This window comes from Sycon ciliatum, chromosome 2 (genome assembly GCF_964019385.1).
Source record: "Sycon ciliatum chromosome 2, ocSycCili1.1, whole genome shotgun sequence".
Classification (NCBI taxonomy): domain Eukaryota; kingdom Metazoa; phylum Porifera; class Calcarea; order Leucosolenida; family Sycettidae; genus Sycon; species Sycon ciliatum.
The window spans coordinates 21,241,419-21,265,174 of NC_088644.1; the positions used below are offsets into that span (position 1 = coordinate 21,241,419).

A 23,756-nucleotide genomic window follows, 5' to 3' on the forward strand; every position below is an offset into this window, starting at 1 on the left:
GAGTCTCCGCTTCTCCACTCGCGGGCTCCGTACCGGCGTGATCGCCTGACCGCATATCGCGAGTTGGTGCAGTGAGCATGCATGGTGAGATACAGGTGACTGTTGACGTGAGTCGCCCACACCAGCACATGCATGAATGATGATGAGGTCTGATTATGTGTAGGTAGCTACTGCCGGTACTGGGCTGCATGCATGCATGGTTGTAGACTGCAGTCCGCATTTTTGTCAGCAAGGCCAAGAATCCATTGAAAGGTTTCTTTGAGTTTGAGAGAAAATTTAGTACAAGTACAATGTAGTTTTGTCAATTTCTCATCTCCCTCGAAGTGTGGAGGCTACTGTTTATTTGGAGGCACATTGGTTTCACAGAGTTATTCTCCTTGTCTTTGGAATATTTTCAATCATGTATGTGAGCCGTCCCTTCATTGCCATGCTGGTCCGCACGAGTCCTAATTTCAGTTCAATCAAAAACTTCAACACCAGCTAACAGAAGTGGTTTTCATATCAAAGGATTTGTTGGAGACCTTCTTCCCTAGCGTGGACATGGCCGCAGCTGCGGCCGACACAGAGGCTGATAAAGCCGTGCCGATGGAGTCCGAAGTCACTTGTGTCAGTGGTAGGAACGCCGGTCGTCGAACGCGAAATGATAGTTACTGTTTGGATGGAGATGAAGAAATGACAGCTGTTGATCGCAGCCCGGATGAACGCTATCTTAAATTTCAAGATATGGTTGGGACCGGGTCGTTCAAGACCGTATACAAGGGCCTCGATACTGAGACGGGTGTTGCAGTTGCATGGTGTGAACTGCAGGTGAGAGGCAGACTGCTTGATTGCAGTTTGGGCAGTTTTGTGTAGTGTACTAACTCTCTCATTGTCCATACTACATTAATAGTATTAGTAGTACCTGTACTATAATGCAACACCTAAAATTCTCGATGAGAACAACTGTATCTACTGGTAAAGTTGGTTCTTGGCTAGGTGGATAACTGCGCTCTGAAGCGGGATTCACAGAAGTTTTTTTGCAATGTGCCATGCGCCATGCGATGCGAACGCCCGACATGCCATTCACAGAAGAAGTCAGCGATGCGATGATGCCTTGATGGTGCGCCTCAAAGACCAATGCAAGGCCGTACGTCAGCATGGTGTTCGCGTTGCTGGGTACAACTTGTTCAAATCTACAAACAACTCTTGAACCGAAGGACGGAGGCAGATTAGTCTTTAATTTAAGTGTGTACTATACGCGTGCGTCAAAGAACGAAAAGGTTCAATACGAATAATTGTGTCTTTTTGGCTGGTTGTGCGAGATAACTCTTGAACCTTTCGTACAACTAATTGTAAAGGGTGCTATCGGGATTCCAGTTTCGTGGCCATCACATCGCACTCGGAAATGGAGAAATATGATTCATTGGGGATTTGAAGTCAGGAGACAATGTTGGACAGTCGCTGCTTGGAGGCTGACTACACCATAGCTTAGTTGTAGAGCATCACTGGCCATAACTTAAGCGAGGGTCCCTGGTCCGAGTCCTGGTAGTGACAGTCCATTTTTCTTCACGCTTGTCCCGTTTGCACCTGTCCCTCTAACTTGTGAATTGTGTTTATTAGTTTGAAATGCCCTTATGAAACCCTGTGTTGTATTGAGAACCGTCCCTCGCTGTCTTCTAATGGCCAGCTGTATTATGTTGTTTGGTGAAAGCCACCATTCTTACATCAGTATTTTATTATTGTGTGTGTTTGTGGGTGTGCGATTGTGTGTGGATGTATGTGTGTGGGTGTGCGATTGTATGTGTGTGTGTGTGTGTGTGTGTGTGTGTGTGTGTGGTGTGGGTGTCCATGTGCATGTATATGTCAATATTATCCTATAGTCCAAGCACTTTAAAAAATCAGAGTATACCAGATTCAAGGACGAGGCCAAGATGATGAAAATGCTAAGGCATCCGAACATTCTGCATTTCCATGACTACTTTGAATTACCATCTGAGGACAAGAAGCATCCAACATTAGTGTTAGTGACTGAGCTTATGACATCTGGAACATTGCGAAAGTGAGTATTTTTCAAGCCAGCATCTCAGTGTTGCAATAATGAATTGTCAGTATGCAATACGACCGTTCATCTGTAAAGCAATGCAATCTGCATTGCTGCCCAACTAGTTGTTATGTGGCATAGTTCTTTGCTTTTTCTTTGCCGGAATGCTTTCATGTTACAACGCTAATGAGGATGTAAACACGTGTTCAAAGTGTAGGGGATGGGGGGGGGGGGGGGGGGGCAGATTTGCAACCTTGTTTCGGGTCGGCTGACCATGTCATTTCCCCCAAATTCTGAAACTTGTTTTGGTCCTGATATGTGTACAATACGTGCCTGAGAGCCTGCTATGTAGGTAGTTGGGGAAACCGCTCATTTGCATCCACCCTTTTTCGTGCATGCATGCCTGCAGCGTGCCTATCCAGAAAGTACTAGACATGCACACTGAGCCTATCAGGAGTACACAGTCTGTACGAGTATAGTCAGTCAACTGTGGCATTGATCCATACCATCTGCATATCATGTAGTATTGTACATGTACATCGAGTAACTGTATGTTGATCTGCTTTTGGCCGTCGCATATAATCACCTTGTTTCATGCTGTCAATCTAAGAACAATCATGTACGTGTACATGTATGTAAACATCAGGACCATTGATAATAACAACCTAAAAATTGTCAGAAAAAATATTTTCCCGGCCGACCGAGTCAGTTTCGGGGGGGGGGGGGGGGGAGGGGGTTACCGACCTGAAACAAACTTATTTTTTGTTTTGGCTGAATTTGTATCTCAATCTTGTTCTACCCCGTCTTATGTTCCTTTCCAGTTACTTGAAGAAATTCCGTGTCAAAATCACCAACAAGCCAAAGATTGTAAAGAACTGGTGTGAGCAGATCATAAAGGGCCTCAAATTTTTGCACAACCACAACCCGCCAATCATCCACCGCGACCTGAAGTGCGATAACATCTTCATAACCGGACCCACCGGAACTGTGAAGATCGGCGATCTCGGCCTTGCCGTCCTGAAGAGACGTTCCTATGTGGCGAGTGTCATAGGTGAGTGCGTTGGTCTAGTTGGCGATGATTGGACCGGCATCTGCAATGCAATGTGTGGCTGAATGTCGATGGCAGCATGAAAGTAGCATGTGACTTGAGCTTTGCTCACTACAGTACTAACATTCTGTGCGCGGGTGTTTTACTTCTTTCTTTTTTTTACTTCAGGAACACCGGAGTTTATGGCTCCAGAAATGTATGAAGAGCATTATGATGAATCCATTGATATTTATGCATTTGGAATGTGCTTGCTGGAAATGGCAACGCTAGAGTATCCGTACGAGGAGTGCCAGAATGCTGCTCAGATCTACAAAAGAGTGACAACGGTTAGTTAGCGTTTCCTACTTCAAGTGCTCACCTTCCAATCGTGCCAATTCTCTCCTGTGGCTGTGTGTAATTTTTGGTGGCTGCTTGCTTGTGTGTCCGCTGTGTGCTTACATCTGTGCTTGCCATTGTGTTTGGTAAGGGAGCTGGTATTCTATTTGCTTAGAGCTGAACTACACTGTACCACCGTGTTTGCCAGTGAAATTCTCCCTCGTGAATACGGTATCGCCGGCCATCGCATGGCCCTGCCACTACAGACACTAGGCTGTGCACTTGAGCAAGGCAGTCCTTAATCATGAGGACGAATTCCACTGGCAAACACTGTAGTGTTGCTGCTAGCACAATGTAATTGGAATTGAATTGAAACGCAACCCTATTTAACCCAAGTCCTATCTCACAGAGGGTCTTTTCACTTTTGTGCACTCGTTTTCCTCCGATGTTCAGGGCGTCATGCCGGCATCTTTATCGAAGTTAGATCGTCCCGTACTTAAAGATCTGATTTCTTGCTGCCTGCGCTCTAAGAGCTCTGACCGGTAAGTTTTGGAGTGATGCCATGGTTGACAATGTGTGCCTTCCTTAGCAGGATCACTGTGTTTTGTTAGGTGTAAGCTGTCCTATTTGAGGCTAATGTCACATTCCAACTTGTATTGTTTCAACTTTCGACCTGCATGAATATTCGAATAACGAGACACAAGGCAGGTTTCTGGCTTAAAAAAAAATATTTTATTCAGGCTTTTAACCCTTTATTACCGGATTACTTGCACAGCACGCACCATAATTACGAATTTCAGTACAATTTCCAAATTCCCCAGGTCATATCTTTGGTCTCCTTCACTTGATTTTCACAATCTAGGGCTCGTTGGAAAGCTCTTGGCGAGAGCAACACCAGGGTACCAAGCTCCATTATCCAGTTGCCACAAATCAGGCGCGGTAACACAGCAAAGTCGTCTCCAAGCCTGATATGCAAGCAAATTCGTCCCATCAATGCCATTCCACTCTCCTTCATCGTAGAACGCCCAAATTTGTTTGAGACGATTCAAACTTCAGCCGACTACGTCATTATCATGTGCTTATTCGCTCAAAGAGCACACGAAAAGGGATTTTCTCCAATAATGGCGAAGTGATCGATCAAAAATTTGAATTTGCCGAGGTCAGATTACGGCGCGCGATATCTCTGACCTCCGACATCGCAACTTTTCGGCGATTGTTGCATTGGATAGCTTGGAGTTTTCGCTACCAAATAGACCTTTCGATTGTTGAATTTGCACAACAAATGATGGAGTTACGAAGATATTACTGGCCTGCAGACTTTCGATCATATATGATCGAAAGTCTGCAGGCCGGTAATAAAAGGTTAAAAAAAGGTAGAACATGTTATTCTTTGTCAGCTAGTAAGCACTTACCTGATTATATTTGTCATTTATTCGCAGGGCAACTCTCCAGCAAATTCTTGATCACGACTTTTTCAAGGAAGACCCGTTTAAGATAACGGTGAAGTGGGTTGGACCTACTAAGATGGAGCTGAGCTTGAAGGCCCAAGATGACTCCACCCAGATTTCATTTGACTCCAAAGATGCGAAGCCGGAGGAGCTGGTGAAGTACATGGTAAGACAGTGTTCTTATTGCGACTGACATATTTACATGCCACCATAGTGCTTCATGGGCTATCGATGATCTTCATTTGATTAAAACAATGGATCGATGGCATTTGTTCGCAATAACGGGATCTCTTCTTATCCATATTTTATGCCCAGTGAATACACAGTGATTTATCTAAGGCCACCATTTTTACTTCTATGTTTCGCGTCAGTTCAAGGCTCATCAGAGGTGCATAGCACCGTATATAGCACCATAGCTCGTGCATGGTGTACATTCGAAAGAGAAATCGTACATAGAGGCACAAAATCTGGGTTATCAGCATGAGTAAATATTCACTTTGGCCAGAGGAGGGAACCGTTGATGTCCATGCTCCGCTGGGTTATTGTACTCAGCCTTCAACAGCGGTGCAAAGAGCTCCGGAACGACGCATCCTCTCAGCTTGAGGCGATCGATGTGGTCTGGTGTAAGCTCATAGAATACTGAACGCAGTTGCCGAGCAAACGATTTACCAACGCTGGCCTCGAGGCCATTTCTGAATCCCAGCTTCGACGTATGCAACCAGTCCACGCGCATGATGACTCGCACGATTGTACACTGACTGTACATGCGCATGTTCAATTTTTTTATTTTGTTCCGAAAAAATCAAAACATATGCGCGGACGACGCGAAACATAGATACCTATATATTTCGCTCCTGCTCTTGTAGCAGTTGAGCATTCTAATCGTGCAATAATAGATACATATATAGGCAGGGATGAATTTATTGTCATATTTTTGCATAGCAGTTTCTGCCATACAAAATCACAATTGTGTAGCAGTCTTTGATTTTGATTAGCATTTTCCTTTCAAGGTTGGGTGTTTACCACATTGTCCTTCTTGAGAGTGATGCCTGAAAGCCCATTTGCAAAAAAACGACAGAATCATACATGTGCACGCAGATTGAGAGTGCCTGCACCACGTATACTGCACTGTATGCATGTTACTTGACAGCACAGGCTAGGCATGGATGGTCTGATTGAGTCACGGCGACTTTTGAGTAGCAGTTGATCGATTTTGCATAGCAAACTGCGATGCGATACAGGATAAATTCATCCCTGATAGGTATAAAGAATGATGGCCTAATAGTGCTCAAACTCCAAAAGAGAACATTAGGCCATGGTAAAAATTATCTTTGATTCTCAAGTACGCGCGCACCGATTTTTGGCGGCGCACCGACGATTTTTTAAATTTCTATGCATGCATATGCGCACATGAAAACGGTCAATGCGAAAGGCATGAATCAGGGAGTAGTAAAATACCGGTATTTTTCTATTCCATGGCCTGAATAATAAAATAATTATATGAACCTGTGGCGTACATATGTGTGACCCTATCTTTGGAAATTATAAAATTGTGGGAATAAAATAAAAAATCGCTCGCTCGCACCGATTTTCACAGGCTCATGACCTGAGAATCAACTTTATTTTTTACCATGGCCTTATGATAACTTTTTAGTATTTTACCGATTTGATGACTCTTCCATTGTTCTTCCATTGTGGATTTCTTCCTCTCAATCATCGATACCACTATAATTATGTTTCTTGCCCAACTGTATTTACGATGGCTACTTTTCAGAGCTTGTAAGATTTAACCTACAGCAGTTTCCATTCCTCTAACTAAACGAAAGGTCAAATGTACTTGTACATATTCTTTTGTGGATTCTCTCCTGCAGCTGTCGAAGAAGATGTTCAATGACGGTGACCAGGCTATGATTGCACCTCGGGTGAAAACTGCCATCAATGACTGTTTGACGAATAAAGAGTATGTCCCACCAGATGCCAATGGCATGTCACGGTCCTCTAGTTTCTCCAATGCCACCAGTCAAGGTGCCAGCAAGCGCGTTCATCAGTACAAGCGAGACAGGGTGACAAGGCAGGGCAGCATCGCTGCAGCTATTGACGTACGTACATGTACCTGTGCTTTCTGATAACGTCCGCTATTAAAGGGGAAGTTAAGGCAAAAAATAAAATTTCACCAGTTGTAGTCTTCGGGGTGCTGAGTCGAATGGTCTTGGTCCGAGGAAGCTGAGACGCTCCCTTCCTACTTGAATCCCAATCGAACTCGCGCACTTCCACCGAAACTGGGTGACTGCGCCCTACGAGATGGGGATTTGTATGCAAAATGTCACTAAAAGCGCCATTTCGTTCTTATAAAAGCACGGATGACCGCGATTGGCCCATATGTTGTAGTCTTTTGGACGCTGAGTCGACTAGTTTTGGTCCGAAAAGGCTGCGATGCAGCGTTCCTCCTTTATTCCCAATCGAACATGCTTGAACAAGCGGTCACGTGCTCCTGGGTGCCCAAATCACCTGGTCACCACGCCAGCAGGCGACAAATTTCACACCAAGGTTCAACTCGAGTGACAGGAGTGCATCCAAAAAAGGTCAAACAGGCTAGTAAGTTGTACCCTGCAGGCACGGTGACCAGGTGACTGGTGTACGCAGGAGCACGTGACCGCTTGTTCAACCATGTTCGATTGGGAATAAAGGAGGAACGCTGCATCGCAGCCTTTTCGGACCAAAACCAGTCGACTCAGCGTCCAAAAGACTACAACATATGGGCCAATCGCGGTCATCCGTGCTTTTATAAGAACGAAATGGCGCTTTTAGTGACATTTTGCATACAAATCCCCATCTAGTAGGGCGCAGTCACCCAGTTTCGGTGGAAGTGCGCGAGTTCGATTGGGATTCAAGTAGGAAGGGAGCGTCTCAGCTTCCTCGGACCAAGACCATTCGACTCAGCACCCCGAAGACTACAACTGGTGAAATTTTAATTTTTGCCTTAACTTCCCCTTTAATCATTCTGTTTCATAGCTAGAGGAGAGAATTGGCTGGTTGTACAGCCAGTGCACGTGCAAATAATAATAATAATAATGGAAACCTTACACACACACCATCTTCAATCCAAGTGGTCTCTTCGCTGCAAAAAGACCGCTTGGATTGAAGATGGTAGTAATAATAGGAAATTAGAGGCCACATGCCACATACTGCTCTTTTCTCTCCGAAACTCAACAATTGCAAGCCAGATATGAAAGAAAGAAAAAATCATCAGTCACACCACCGGGACTCGAACCAGGGACCTTGCTATTGCTCGCGAATAGCAAGGTCCCTGGTTCGAGTCCCGGTGGTGTGACTGATGATTTTTTCTTTCTTTCATATCTGGCTTGCAATTGTTGAGTTTCGGAGAGAAAAGAGCAGTACGTGGCATGTGGCCTCTAATTTCCTAAAACTTTGAAATTCTCCGTGAAGTCCAAATTTGAAATTGAAGTAACAATAATAATAATTCAAACAGTAGTTTGGAGGCGGTGGGAAAACAGTTTCGTAATAAGTATTCGCATGCAACGACGCAAATCCACACAATTCAGTAGACACTTCTTTTCTATCAAACGTTTTCTTTCCCTTCTCTTCAGGATAGTACAGGGAATGTTGTAAATTTGAAAAAACACATAACTATATAGAGAATGAAAGAAAGAAAAAAGTCAACACTTCAACATAGGTGTTAAAATGATTAAAGTGTTAAAAACTCAAAAACAAACAGCTGCAAGTTGTAGACAAACACGTTGAACACATCAGGGAACACTTGTCACACTTTCACGAGGTGTGACACCAAACAACTGCAACGATAACACATTCTCCTTCTGTACACATAGTTCTGGATCTAGTTTACGAATATACAGAGCTTCTAACACAGCAAGATGTAACTTAGACCTTCCACGAGTCAAAATCGAAAAGATATCATCACTATACAACTTACGACAACTAGCACTGCCCGACAAATGACGCTTGATGGACGATGTCCGATCACTTAGCTCTGTCACCTTCGACGCCTGCCGTTGTTCTCTTCCGTTAGGCTTGTTTGGTTGGTTGCTCCGGTCCACACCTCCAACGTCCGATGATTTCATGTCCGTTTTTGTTGATTTCATGGCCGTTTTCGTTTCACTTCTTGGTCTTCCTCGTTTCCTCTTGTTGATCGTTGTTGTCACTTCCATTATCGACGTATTCAAATCCCCAGTACTCCGTCTCTTCACCTTGCTTCTGGTAACTCTTCCGGTGTCTATGAGCTCCAGTGTCACATTGGGTGGTTTTCGAGACGGTCTCCCTCACTTCCTCACGCTAGTCTGAGATGGGCCAAGCTCCCCGCCCGTCGAGGCGGAGGCGCGCATGCGTACATCTACACTGGGCGCAGACAAAGGCGTTCCAGTATCGGACTGCACAGCACATTTTGGAGGACGGCCACTACGAGGACGAGTACCACGAGCGTCAACAGGGACAAGACCTAACGGCACATGTTGACGGATGCGTGCGCCCAGGTGTTGAAGGGTTCTACCTACGTACCGATCTTCACATTCTCGGCACTGAAAAAAATAAATAAGGTTGCTTCTACTAAGGGTAGGTAGAACGTCCTTCACACTGAACGCACGCGTCGTTCCAAATACTAAATACAATTTCACGCACTGGTAAGACGAACAGACAATGTTGCGCACCTCCTTCTCGACGCGCGCACAACCAGCACCCACCCAGGGTAAGCGGAGTACCACGTTGCACCTGTCCGGTCCAAATGGTTTCGGATCCTGCGTGATTGGTTTGTTATTAATAAGTTTTGTTAGTAGTGACGAGGGGTATCCATTGTTTTTCAAAATTGATGTGAGCCGCCTCAGTTCTTCTTGAAGAAGGTGAGGAGAGCAGATTCGATGGGCACGATAGACTAGTGCTTTGACAAGGTGAACTTTGGATTTAGTTGGTGTGTAGCTTCCCCATGGAATATACAAGCCAGTAAAGGTGGGTTTTCTGTAAACCGTCATGTCTAAACTCTTGGTGTCGTTGTTGCGGGTAATATTGACATCTAAGAAGGATATCACACCGTCCCGTTCACCTTCTGCAGTGAATTTTAATGCAGGATGTAGTCCGTTTAGGGTTGTTAAAAAGTTCTCGCAGGTTTCTTGGTCCTCGTCGTGACAAAAAACATCATCTGATATCTTTTTGATTTTGACTCGTGGAAGGTCTAAGTTACATCTTGCTGTGTTAGAAGCTCTGTATATTCGTAAACTAGATCCAGAACTATGTGTACAGAAGGAGAATGTGTTATCGTTGCAGTTGTTTGGTGTCACACCTCGTGAAAGTGTGACAAGTGTTCCCTGATGTGTTCAACGTGTTTGTCTACAACTTGCAGCTGTTTGTTTTTGAGTTTTTAACACTTTAATCATTTTAACACCTATGTTGAAGTGTTGACTTTTTTCTTTCTTTCATTCTCTATATAGTTATGTGTTTTTTCAAATTTACAACATTCCCTGTACTATCCTGAAGAGAAGGGAAAGAAAACGTTTGATAGAAAAGAAGTGTCTACTGAATTGTGTGGATTTGCGTCGTTGCATGCGAATACTTATTAGGCCACACCAAGTTATTTCATTGTTTCTCGTCACCTGAAAATCTCAAAAGGAACGCGGGCGGGCGGAAAAAAAACAAAATAGGGTTTGAAAAACAAAAAACTGCTATTTACACTACAAAGGCCCAATTTATGACCTAAAATCAGACTATACACCACGCGTGACAGTCAATTGCAACATACAGCCAGAAAACCAGGCTCCTGCACCGGCCTCTGGTGAGGAAGTCCAGTGTTGCATGTTATTTAAATAGGAAAGAAAGCAAACCAAAGTTATTATACAAGGGGTACATAAAAGAACAGCCAAGTGCGCGCTTGTGCTAAAATTTAAAACAGAAACCTTATGGGATAAGGCATGGCTCTCTGCTATCCACAGTCACAGCGAAGCTGACTATTTCAGATGCCATCGTCGCCCACGACGAGATGAACTGATAAAGAACTCAAGGAATCACGGCAACTTCACAGTGCTTGTAGTCCGCAATGCCGCAAGTTTACCGATGCCCGGAACACTGTCAGTCCAAAACGGTGCACTGTCATGCACTGTCTTGACTTGTACCGGAACTGTGTGTAGCAAAGAAGACGACCAGGTCGTGTGGTGGTGTGGTACTTGAACTACCGGTATGCGTACATACACGGTGCAAAAGTCGTCCTTCGGTTCGTGCACTAGCACTGCACTCCAGATTTGACGCCGCGCGTACTTTTACAACGCCTTTTTATGCGTGTTTACCGGGACGCGAGATTTTTTTTTTGGTCCAAACCTCAAGAAAGGTACGCGCGCGGTGACGAGAAACAATGAAAAAACTTGGTGTGGCCTTACGAAATAATAATAATAATAATAGTTACGAACTTAGAAGTTGCGACTTCGGCGGTAATGGTCATGAAGTGAAGTGTCAAGTTCGGCAAGAAGCGTGTGTTCCTAGTTGGAACAATCAACTTAATAATAGTTACAGTTCGCATGTCACTCATGGAAGGATCCATGGGCTTAACGCATCTGTCAATGAAATCCAGGCAGAAGAGCCAACAAAAGGCATCTCAATATTGTAACAAGTAGAACGTATCGCAGTTAGAACAACTACGCAAGCGCAGCACATTTTTCCACAAGCATCAGCCATTTTTTCTTGTCTAGAGCCAGTTCAAACCAGTCAGAAATATCAATATTGGCGTGCTTTATATCATTTTTAATATTGTCAATCCACCTGAGATGGGGTCGCCCACGTGGGCGCTTGATGTCCCGGGTATTAATTGCCATCTTCAGTGCTTGGTAAGACGCTGAGTTAGGTCCTTCGCGAACAACATGGCCCAGCCAGAGCAGTTGACGTCTGCGACAAATAGTGCTGACTGGGTCTCGTCGCGTTGAGGAGTACACCGTGGCATTTGACATGTGATGCAAACCTGCATGCTTTTTCTTGTGTGGATCATACGCTGTGCATGTGCAGTTGTGCACGCTGGGTGCACTCACTGTGTCTAATATGTTAGTGTTATGCTAGTAATGGCTCACAAAAAGTATGTTGTTCTTGCTCTTGTTCTTTGTTGTGTTCAGGCTACGCCAGAGGAATCCATCATTGCCGAGAAGCTACGTCGTGTGCCCAGCAATGAAAAGAGTGATGCTGAGTCTTCCACAGAGAGTCATGAAGCTAGCACTATGCAGTCAAGCTCGGCAACGCCATCCTCAGTACCCCCACCGACGGCAGCAGCTCAGCCAGCTCGACCACCTACTAGCAATGAGCCAGCCATAGAGAAAGATCAAACTCTCGGCCAGCAGCAGCAGTCGTCGCTTGATAAAGCGGGGAAAGCCAAACAAAAGGCGAAGAATGGCAAGGGAAAGTCCGCGAAGGATATTCGCTTGGCGCTTAGGAATGTGCATGGCGGCCTAGTGTACAGTGCTCTCCATTATCAATCTGATGTCATCGAATTTGTCTTCTCGTTGACAATGGATGAGCCTGCTGATATTGCCAAGAACTTGGTAGGTAACTGGTTGTTTATTGGGACCTCAATATAATATGTTGGATTCTGAGCAGCTGCTTACCATTGATGTGTTTTTGAAGTTGCTCGGATGCACTCGTCCTGTATGGTGGATACTTATTTTGTGCAATGTCATGCACCATGCCAGTGGCTTACGTAAGTTCCGCTCTAAACGTTCCACACTATATAGGGCGTATATGGGTGCAACAAGTTGGTACAGTGGTCTAGGCAGGGCCGCGCGATGAAGTACCCACTGCACGTACGAATATTTAGCGCATCTGGGCATTCTATATCACTTACTAAGGTTTGTGCATGCAAACCTAGAGGCAATAGCGGAACCAGTTTGACCGCAACATCCTGACATGTGATAGCATATTGGATGGCATTGCACAGCTTGGTAATGCATTATCTCACTGCTTCCATTCTCATTTGTGCAAGCAGCAATATCTTGTGTGTCCTTCTGTTGTTCAGTCTTTCATTCCCGTGTCTCCGGTGTGTTTGTGTGTGGGCGTGCGTGCTCGCTCGCACGCGCGCGCGTGTGTGTGCATGTGTATGCATATGCATGTTGCTATGTAGGTGGCGAGTGAGCACATTCCCAACAGCTATGAGCAGATGCTCGATCAGATGCTTCGCAAACTGATTAAGTGTGCACATGATCAGGAGAACGAACGTCAGACACAGATGGCCTTGGATAACCTGAACACTGAGGCAAGTCAAGTTCCATGTCATCCTCTTCTTGCTATCTTCCTTTTCTTTATTACCGGGCAGTGTTATTTTTACTTCTATACTAGCCAATATTGCAGTACTAATGCCAGTTGCTTCACATGCAATTGCTTTGTGTGTTGCTTATGCAGCTGTAGTAGCGCAGCATAGACATTTTAGGTGACACTGTTTAATGCTGCGGATGGGGTTCTGTAACTTTTCTTTCTTTCAGTTACCGGTGGAATCCTGATAATTGGAATGTGGCTTAATTCGAACATGCCGCTTAATTAGAGGCTTCTTCTGATAATTTGAAGTTAGTAAAGCATACTTCGAAGTAATTCAAAGTTCACTGCACCTTATACAAGTCAGTTCAATGTCCATGCAATCTGTGTCTCAGGTGCGTAGCGCAACTCTGCTTGACAATGCGAGCATTTTGACATGCATGCATTGTGGGTACATGTTTGGATAATTAATTAGAATCCAGACGATTTGATAGAAAACTTTTCCCGCACATTGGGGTTCGAATTATCAGGATTCCGTCTGTATTATCTTCTTTTCTCTGACTGGAATAGAGTTCAACTCATTTCTGCTGATTACTTTGGCTTTTGTGTGTTGTGCAGGTCCCTCCCTTATCAACCGAGTGTGCTACGACGTCTGTCGCTTGCGATACCAAACAGGTTCCGGTTGAAGCTGTTGTGCCCACTGATGCAGCAAGTACGAACACTGTCAGCGTGCTAACTGCTGATCACTCAGTGACGACAGCCAGCGGCAGCAGCTTGCCTCAGCAATCTTGTGAAATTTCCAGCTCAGTGGGTCCGACGGAATCCCAGTATTTGTGTGCCGCACGAGGCAGCGGTGCAACGTTAAATGACGACGGAACCATGATGCAGTCTACTACTACTACTACTACTACTGCCGGGTGCTGTAACTTGAATGTAGCAGAGGCACCAACCTCATCTAGCACTGTTTCGGCTGACGAACAACAAGGCTCGCCGGTTACCTTTGGTGCAGATTTGTCTTCTGTGACAGGTTTGGAGCGGGCTTCCGTCAGTCTGCCATCTTCACCTCCGCCTTCAAGATCATCAGATATGGGGAATCATGGTGTTCGTTCTGCCTGCTCGTGCTCTTCTCTTTCTGATTTTCCAGCCCCACCCACTGTTCGTGATGTTGAACAGGAACGTTCTACTGGAAAGTGCAGTGACGGTGTTCAGCCTTCTATATTTCAAGATGGTGCATGTTGCCAGCTCAGCTCTCCTTGTCTTGATGATGCAGAACAGGAGCACACAGTTGCTGCTGCTACTGCTGATAATGGCGATGATGATGATATTTCTGTTGTTCAGTTGGGTCGATTTGAATGTGCGGCGGTGGAAAATGATCCTTCCCCAGTATGTGATATCACCAACAGTGACGTAGATATCAGTCATTCTGTGAGCGACTTTCTGCGGCCAAGGCTGTCTGAAAGTGCCCAGGCAGATGGACAAGAATGCCTGGCGTTGGTCGAGAGTGATATGCCACTTCACGAGGCAACACCCAGTAGCTCCCCATTGCCATTATATCGGGACTCTGTGGGCCCCACGCGGATTATATCGCGCTTCTCAGTCTGTGACATTAATGACAACTTTACACTCTACAATAAGCCTGAATTTTCGGACGACTGTACGCACTCGTCTGCTTGTGATGACAGCTCTGCTGTATTATCCACATGCCACGAGTCAACGGCAGGGTCCGTGTCGGCTGATGAGGTGCCTTCATTACATGACAACCTCATTAGTGGCCAGGGCACTGCTGTTCTGGACTGCTGTTTAGAGACGCTCGCCACTGGTTGTCGCCCGGAACTCGGTGTCAGTGATGACGTGATCGATGTTGTGATCCAGGAACCTTTGCCTCCAGACGCACCAGGTTTGACCTGCGCCAGAGATGGTGATGCTGGGGAGACGAGTGAGTCCGATGAATCTTGCCATGATGAGTTTCCAACCCCTGGAGATAGCGGCAGGACTTCCGGTGTTGTCGAGCAGTGTATCGATAGTATTGCATCAGTGAAGGACATTGAACACCCTGCCAGTGTCGCCAACATAGACTCGAGTATGATCAGTAGCAGTGGCGATAATACTGCTGCCAACAAGCAGGGTATAAAGAATTTCGCTGCTGGCCATGGCAGATCATGCTTCCGAGTGGTGCGTATGTATCCGACTGCCTCCGTTGACCCTGCGACTGCCTCCGTTGACACTGAGGATGAGGAAGACCCGGAGGGTGGTATCTTGGAGATTGTTGAGCCGGATTCGAGCCTCGAGTCTAGAAGAGCTACATCACAAAGTCTAGGAAGTACCTGTTCAAGTAGTTGTGGTCCAATGGCAATGAACAAAAACACGGTACCTTGTTCATCCCTGACTGATGCCGCACAGCATAGCGATAGCTCAGCCACGCCGCTTGCGTCATCATCATCGGCTCTTTCCACTGATACGATAACATCAGTTGGCGAAGCATCTCCTGGCATGTCATCCTCACTTCATGCGGCTTCTGCCATCAGCTCAGCCGGGCAGACATCTACCTTGAGTAGTGCGAGTACGCCTGCTAATCACGATGCCGAGCAATCTTCTCCATTGGACAGTAATCGTGTACCTCGAAAGTCTGTGTTAGCCGGAATAGTGCAGTCTGAGGTTAAATTGAACCACTCTTCATCGTCGTCCAGTGACAGTAGTGACACGTTGGAGGCAGCGCAACATCATGATACAGCCGCAATTTCGTTTTCTGCTAGTGCATTAGCAAGGAGTGATAGCGGTAGTAAATCCGATGATCGGTGTGATAGCACATTGGTGTGCATGGCTCAAGTGATGACTGCAGCTAAAACGGGGTCATCTGAAAGCGGTGGTGCTCAATCAATGTCCCCTCCAGCCAGTCGCATACACCCAGTAGTGACCGGTGTAGCAGCGGGTGACAATAAGAAGAGTCCAATGGATGTGGTTGATGCCACCAGTTGCCTTCCTACTGCGGCGTCTGTAAACATTGCCGGTGACAAGCCTGCCGAAGTGGCTGTGCTTGATCACTATCAGGATGTCCATTTACCTGATGACTGTCAGATTCTCTCTACTACGACTGACCTTAGTTTGGCACAGTCAGAGACCAATGCGGCGGGTGCCAATAGGTCATCTGCTGTGACCCACGCAAGAAGGGACTCTTGTCTGCCTGCCACAGGGCGCGAATGCCACCAGCCAGAGATGGAGCAGTCGACGGGTCTTGCGATCAATCGGATTAGTCTGTCTGGTTCCAGATCAACCATATCGTTGCTATCTCTGTCTAGTTCTGATGCAGCAAGCAGTCAGCTGCAAACCTCCTCATGTGATACAAGCCCAGATACAAGTACAGCACCCTCCTTTACTGCATGTGCGTCTAGTGCCTCGATCAGTAGCACAGCCGCGGTGTTGCCGGGACAGAGTATCCATGGAGGACCAGCTATTACTCTGCCTGCTTCGGCCCACAACTTCAATTCAGTGGCAGTCTCCCATGATACTACAGCAGGACTTAGTCATGTCTCATCTAAAAGCTCTGTAGTGTCCAGGTCCCGCTCAGTATCGCCATGCACAGTGCGGACACATTCTCGAGTATCAGCCGCCGAGAATGCAGGCATCAGCGCTTCACAGCCGGTACAAGGCCATGGTGTTGACGTGGTGTCAGCTGTGCAGGACTTTCAACCAGCGTTCCCGTCGCGCCCATCTGTGGCCACGAGGGGCCTGCCATCGTCATCCTGTCTCTCTTCGATGTCTCAGGTGCGCCGTGCAACTGTACACGCTGGTCCTGAACTGCGTACATCTAGCCCGCCATATCTGCTACCACAGCAGCAGCCGCAGCGTATGCCGCCACAAGAGCAGCGGGCGCAAGCAGACTTGCCGCACCGACAGAGTTTGGGAGGCATGTTTTCAGCACAGCTGCAGCAGCAGCAGCTTCAGGATCCCTATAGCTACAGTTCTATGGTGGATTTTAAGGAAGCATGTTGTTATCGTACATTCAATGACTACGTAAGTACCGGTACTAGCCAGTCTTTTTTCCCTTATCTTAATTACTACAGTGGTGTTGTGGATTACATGATGGGAAAATCATGAGGAAACCAACTCCTTTGGGGTGCACAAAACCTCCCTACATATACATGCTTATACTTCGAAGTTTAATGCAAGCCTTGCCTGATGGGTAACATGTTTTCACGGTGACAGCGTGAACAAGGTCAGGAGCACTGTTTCCCATGCCGTGTGCCCTCGCCTTGTTCACGCTGTTACCGTGAAAACATGTACATGCGTGTACATACATTGTGGTGCTCAATGAAATCCAATAACATGATTCAACTAGTGCTGGTCGATGTACCACCCAGACGCGCGAACACTAGGCTGTGCGCTAAGGCTTCGATCACGCCACGTCAAGTTTGATGCTGGACGCAGCGTCGAACCCCAGCACTAGATGCAGACGCGGGGTCACACTGCATTTTTGTGTTTGCTGTCGCGGCCTGACTCACTTCACAAAACTACTCTGGCGAACCAAATCACTATGATACAGTACGGTACGTACGCTTTTTTCGAAAGACACTGTTTTTTCATGCAAGTGCTTGCAGCGGCAGCGTCTACGCAGCCGATTTGCCCACGTCAGATGCTGGTGCGTCTGATGCTCAGGTTTCCCACCTTTTTGTCACTTGCCATGGAAAACTCATGATTCAGACGCTGACGCAGCATTTCTGCCGTAGTGTGACCAGGGCCTAATGGTACTGACTCATCCATGAAATGGCATTTCATTGAGCGTGACTGTACAATCTTTGTACCAGTACATTACAAACAAGCTGCTCAAGTGTACAGATATTGTTAGGGATCTCAGCGCGTTCGTGTTTGCGCATACATTGCGTCATCGAGTTTTGAGTGCAGCTCGCGGACACAGCAGAAAAATGGCGACGGTCGATTTTCGACACTAGGGGACGCGGTGGACACTAGCGGAATCGTCATCTTCATCGTCGTTCGAACCATACTTTGTAATTCCCGCCGAAGGACAGCGTGGCCAAGGCGATATTGCCCCGGTCGATTTTCCTATAATTTTCCATGCGGCAAGAACCCACTTCAGAGAGGATTCAGTCAAAAATTCTGACGTTTTTTGCGAACATCGCCGCCATTATCACTCGGAGAGAAGACATCGCGCTCAGTAGAAGAGGTGTTCACGCTGCGTCCAAGAGTGAAAGATTGTGCTCTTTGACCCTCCATAGTTCCTCTGAGAGAGTGTCTGGGAGATAGGTAGCTTGGAGATGGCCGTAGAACGTGCTTCCCTGGATGCAATATTCAGCCATTTCTACTGTCTTCTTCAACTTGATTTATTTCGAAAAAATGTTCTTTTCCACGATTTCTGCACTGGACGCGTTTGGGATCGAAAATCTCACCTGCGCAGACTGGCTGCGCAGTTCACGCGCTGAGATCCCTAATATTGTATGAAAAATTGATTTGAATGGAAGCTTACTCACTTGCCGTACTACACCGATGCTTCGGAAAGTGTGTGTGTGTCTGTCTGTGTGCGTGTGCGTGTGTGCGTGTGTCCCATGGTGCAATGGTGTGTGCAGTCGATTTCCTATCGAGAGGTTGCGGGTTCAATTCCCAACGATTATGGTCACACACACACACACACACACACACACACACACACACACACACACGTCTTTCTTCTCTTTCTCAGTCTCCTCCTGGCTTTTCTTTCATTCTCCTGGGTGGTTACCAACAACCAGTGCATGCCGGAGTATGTTGTGTGAAGTGTGTATGGGAAAAGAAAGAAAAAGACCAAAAAGTAGGGATTCACTGGCCAGAAAAAGCCACTTCAAATAACTGTGCTGTGTAGACAAGGCTGAATAGTGGCGGTCAATTCTTCAGCCTGACAAGCTGTTGAATGGTGTAATCCTAGCACAAGTTGCTATGGATTCTGCTGTAGCATCACTACCATCGCCTCTGCGGGGAGTCAAAGATCAAAGGTGTGTGCACATGTATACAGGCAAGTATAGTGCCCTTCCTTGGTATATCACTAGTGTGTTCCACGATGTGCATTTGCTTTTGCTTTCGGTTATTTCTTCTGTTTCACAGCTTCTATTCATTCGCAAGACATCCTTTACTGAGGTGTCCACCGAAGAATTCGACGACATGCTGAGAAGTTTCCCGGATCTTTACCAAATATTGCAGCGGTAAGCTTAACCCTAAGTTTACCGCCCAGGCTTAGTTATTTCAGCAAGTGATAGCATTCGCTCTAAACTAAAAAATATATACAGGTAGAATCCTGGTAATTCGAACCTCAATATGCCAGGAAACCCTTCTAATTGTCCAAACATGTACCCACAACACGCGATGTATGTTGAACGGAAAGAGCCAGTCAAGTTATTTTCGGCTTCTAGCTTTAGAGGATTTCTTCCGATCTTTCATGAAAGAGTGCGTCTTTGACAGTAGGAAATGCGATCTGATTTTCTTTGGACCCAAGAGTTGATGATTTTAGGATGCTAGGAAACCTTTTGATCATTCAGGCATCGACCGTCTTGTTGTATAAGTTACCATCTCTGCAATACATGTATACAAATTTCCACAGTGCATATTATATTATAGTCGTTATACTCGCTGTTCTGGTATTAGTTTGCTTGGATCCTGTCCTGGCTGCTTCAGCATTGACCCACACATCTGGAGTAGCAGCCAGAGCAGCTTAGGCATTGCGTCGATTGACTCAATTCCCTTTGCTTTTCCGAATAGATATCTGAGGTGAAGTACTCGAGTTTCCCACCAAAGGCCACCACACTTTGCCATGCGTAGGTGATGCGTTTATCTGCAGTTGACGGAATATCCCTAGCGATAATCATCATTCAGTTTGCTGAATGCTGTAATGTTGTTCCAACTGTTCACCCCAGTTCCGGGCCATCAAATCATGAAATGCTAATGTACCCGTATTGTCCCAAGGAGATGTGGGGTCTGCCTCCCAATTCTCCGGATCTTGACTGATTCGAAGCATGATGTTTTCGCTACTCACTACCTGTGTGTGTGTGTATCTGTGTGTATCTGTGTGTATCTGCTCTATGTGTTCATTGGTATGTACAGGCAATTCAGGGAAGGCTTTGAGTTGCACAGTCGGCAACTGGCCGAAACTCAGGTGTATCTCGAGGGTTCTGTGGCACCGCAGAAGTCCCCGCTCAGAGTGCAACATTGGTTTGATGAGCAGCACATCGAGAGGAGTATGAGCAATAGCATGTTGTCCTATGTTGCTACTTCTACGCCGATCAGTGGCCAGCCTGTTATGGCTGGTAACATGGTGTATCAGCAGCAGCAGCAGCCTCGCTTTGCTACAGTTCCCAATGGCTTGTCTCGGCAGGCATCACTCCCCATGTTCCAAGCACCTCACCCAGTGCATAATAACATTAATGCTGCATCTGCCGGTGTTATGCCTGACGCTCACCTGTTACCTGCCTATCCTGTGTATGGAGACAGCATGCCACAGAATGTACTAATCCCCGGGGGGATGATGGGGCATGGTGTTTCCACCCTGCCGTCCCATACCTTGATGCCGCATCAGCTCTTACCACAGCCAGCAGCGCTACAGCAATTGCAGACAAATCAGCATGCTCAGCAGGAAGCGACCCAGTCTCAGAACCAGCCTCGCACGATGGCATATGCTCAGCAGCACCAAAATCCAGTTTATGTCACACAATCGGTCATGCCGCAGAAGTCACAGCCCGGACAGCTGTTGCACCATCATCAACAGAATGGTATGGATGTGTATCATCAAGCACAGCCACAGCAACAACAGGTTGTGCAGTCTCATCAGCACATGGGACAAGTCTACCAGCAGCCTATATCACATCGTCAGGCGGAGCATGTAGTGCCGCAACAACAGCAGCAGCAACACCATACCCCGTACCTATCATCTCAGCAGAATGTGCAGCATCAGCCACAGCAGCAACAGCAGACGTCACAGATGCAGCCGCAACCCCAGATGCAGCCACAGCAGACGCCACAGATGCAACAGCAAACTTCCCAGATACAACAGCAATCCCAGATGCAGCAACAGCAGGCATCACAGATGCAACAGCAACCCCAGATTCAGCAACAGCAGGCGACACAGATTCAACAGCAAACTTCCCAGATTCAGCAGCAACCCCAGATGCAGCAACAGCAGGCATCACAGATGCAACAGCAACCCCAGATTCAGCAACAGCAAACTTCCCAGATGCAGCAGCAACAACAGACACCACAGTTGCAACCACAGCAGTTGCAACAAAGCCAGCAACAGCAGACTCTGCAATTGCAACAGCAGCAACTTCTCCAGCACCAGCAGCAGCAGGTACAGATGCAGCAGCAACAACAACTGATTCAGCACCAACAGCAGCACCAACAGCAGCACCAACAGCAACAGATTCAGCAGCAGTTGAATGCGCAACAAGCTCTTTATTACCAGCCAATTACAGCAGCGCATCAACTCCAACAGCAGAGTGGGCAACTCCAGCCCGTCATACAGCAGTCTCAGCCAGCACCCACTCAACAAGCCAGTTCTCATGTTCTTGTTGACAATGGCAATGCTCCTCAGTCACACTTGCCGTATCATCCGGTTCAGGCTGCTGCTGCTGCTAATATGCCTTACCAGACAGTTTCGCATCCAAGTCATTTGTTGATGCAGCAACAGAGCACTGCAGCTGATCAACATGCTTCTACAGGTTCTCAGCATCATCAGCAGCCGCAGCAGCAACAGCACCACCAGCAACAACAGCAGCAGCAGCAACCGCAACAACAGCAGCAGCAACCGCACCACCAGCAACAACAGCAGCAGCACCACCACCACCAGCAGCAACAACAGCAGCAGCAGCAGCCACTGCAAGGCGAGGAGGGTTCTTATCGGCGTACATCACCAGAGGGTCCGATGCATCTACCTATTTCAACTCAATCAGGTGGTCAATCTCCAGACAGCAATCGACAGTCTCCCCTTCCATCCCCGGCAGGGTACCACGGTAACAATGAGGCCCAACGCATGCCTGCCACTCTGGATTCGCATCAGCCACAGTCAGCGTTTATGGCTCCTGTGGACAGTGGTTATGTCCATGGTGCATCGCAGGGTCTTAGCAATGGGCATGCGGGTGTTGGTGTGCAAGCCTTAGCAGCAGACTCATTCTACTACAGTAGACAGATGTATGGATAAGCGTACCACTCTGCACACGTACCTGCATGAACCGATATTGGCTTGGGTGGCTGGCACACTACTAGCCAAGCACATTTTGCGTTTCTCACAGTATTTTTTAACTATGGCTGACTGGTTGCAGTCAGCTCCCCGTCCCCCGCACCTCCCCCGCACCTCCCTCTCTTCCCTGACATATTGGACATTGGACATTGTCTTCTGGATGAGAATATAGTTTAAATGCTTACTCATAACCTCACCATCGCAGAGTTGTAACCCCGTGTTTGTATCTGTTTCTTTTATTTAGTATTGTGCAACGCTCCCTTGTTGTGCGCCTCCGTCCGTTATGGTGGGGGGTGTCTCTACTGACTCTCTGTACCAGCTACTTCCCTGACAGTTATCACCGTCATTCTCATCCACTCCAGTCTCTATGCCGGACTCCATTGTCATTATTACCAGCAATCTTCCTGGTGAAATTGCTCTCACCGTTTCTTTTCTCCAACAGCTATCAACCTGTACATCCAACAAACAAACATTTGCGCTCCCCACATGACTGTTATTTGTACTGAAGTATACACAGCATGTCCACCCGTCTCCACAGTACAGTATGGTGACACATTGTATATCGCTGCTGCTCGCCAAGTCGTGTAAATAGCCCCTCATAAAACATAACAGTGGGTTTTCCGTGATGCCATTCCTGATTTTATCCCATCGCCTCAATGTTGTTCTCTATCTAGTCTTTCTTGTCCTGGAATTCGTTTACTGCTATCTCTCTCTCTCTCTCCCCACGCTTTTGCAGTGGAACAATCTACTCAGTTGGACCCGCTGTCTTGGTTCCGCAAGTGTTGCGTGAATGTGGTCTTGAATGTCCTTGCATGGCACGTGCATCGCACCACTGACTGTACTTTGTGGCCCGCATCCTGTGGCTTGTAAGTCCACGTAACTGGCAGGGCAGGGTTGGGCCTGCATCCTGTGGCTTGTGTTCGGGTCAGGGAGCATGCTGTGAAATATGTATTTATGACGTACATGCAGTGCTATCGTGTACACTGTACCAGGCAGTCAGTACTTCTGGCTTTTGGTCAACAATTCAATTATTGCAGTGCCTATTAAATAGTTATTATAACTTATTATCCATTTCAGTGTGCCGTTACACTTCGCATCTCAGGCAGGCCCTGGGGTTACTTCGTGAAGTAAGGAGTACTGAGTCATGTAGTTGGTGTTATGTATATGGTGGGTTTTAACTTTTTTTTCGTTAAAAATTTCACTGGTTGAGGAAATGGAAATAAAGCTACATCAGGAACGTCAGGAAGTCGTAAAATACCTTGTACAAAGCTACAAATATGATTGTACGACTCATACAATGTTTATTATTTCTAGTCTTCTGTCGTTCTGACTCACTCATGAGTCATTAGGGAGGTTTCGCTCTACGTAATTACGTATGAAAATCCGTATGTCGTACGCGCCGGGGAGCGAGGGCAACTTTCATACGTAAATCTCTCTACGGATTTCCGTAGGAAAGCTCTTTCCTACGTT

The 23,756-nt window shown here is 46.7% G+C and overlaps 1 protein-coding gene across 1 annotated transcript; it reads left to right on the top strand.

Moving 5' to 3' along the window:
• The first annotated feature begins 246 nt into the window (after window positions 1-246).
• LOC135809166 (uncharacterized) lies at window positions 247-23,044 on the top strand. The gene is made up of 12 exons (XM_065322452.1): window positions 247-807; window positions 1,860-2,038; window positions 2,842-3,071; window positions 3,237-3,394; window positions 3,837-3,925; window positions 4,823-4,997; window positions 6,703-6,930; window positions 11,950-12,372; window positions 12,948-13,079; window positions 13,694-17,086; window positions 19,166-19,263; window positions 20,159-23,044. The coding sequence occupies exons 1-12, from the start codon at window positions 541-543 to the stop codon at window positions 22,245-22,247; spliced, it is 7,461 nt and encodes a 2,486-aa protein (XP_065178524.1). The 5' UTR covers window positions 247-540; the 3' UTR covers window positions 22,248-23,044.
• Window positions 23,045-23,756: the final 712 nt, after the last annotated feature.

Coding starts and splice junctions, on each gene's coding strand:
- LOC135809166 (XM_065322452.1), top strand. CDS start 541: ATGGCCGCAGCTGCGGCCGACACAGAGGCTGATAAAGCCGTGCCGATG. Junction 808..1,859: donor TTGCATGGTGTGAACTGCAG/GTGAGAGGCAGA, acceptor ATTATCCTATAG/TCCAAGCACTTTAAAAAATC. Junction 12,373..12,947: donor CTGATATTGCCAAGAACTTG/GTAGGTAACTGG, acceptor GTTGCTATGTAG/GTGGCGAGTGAGCACATTCC.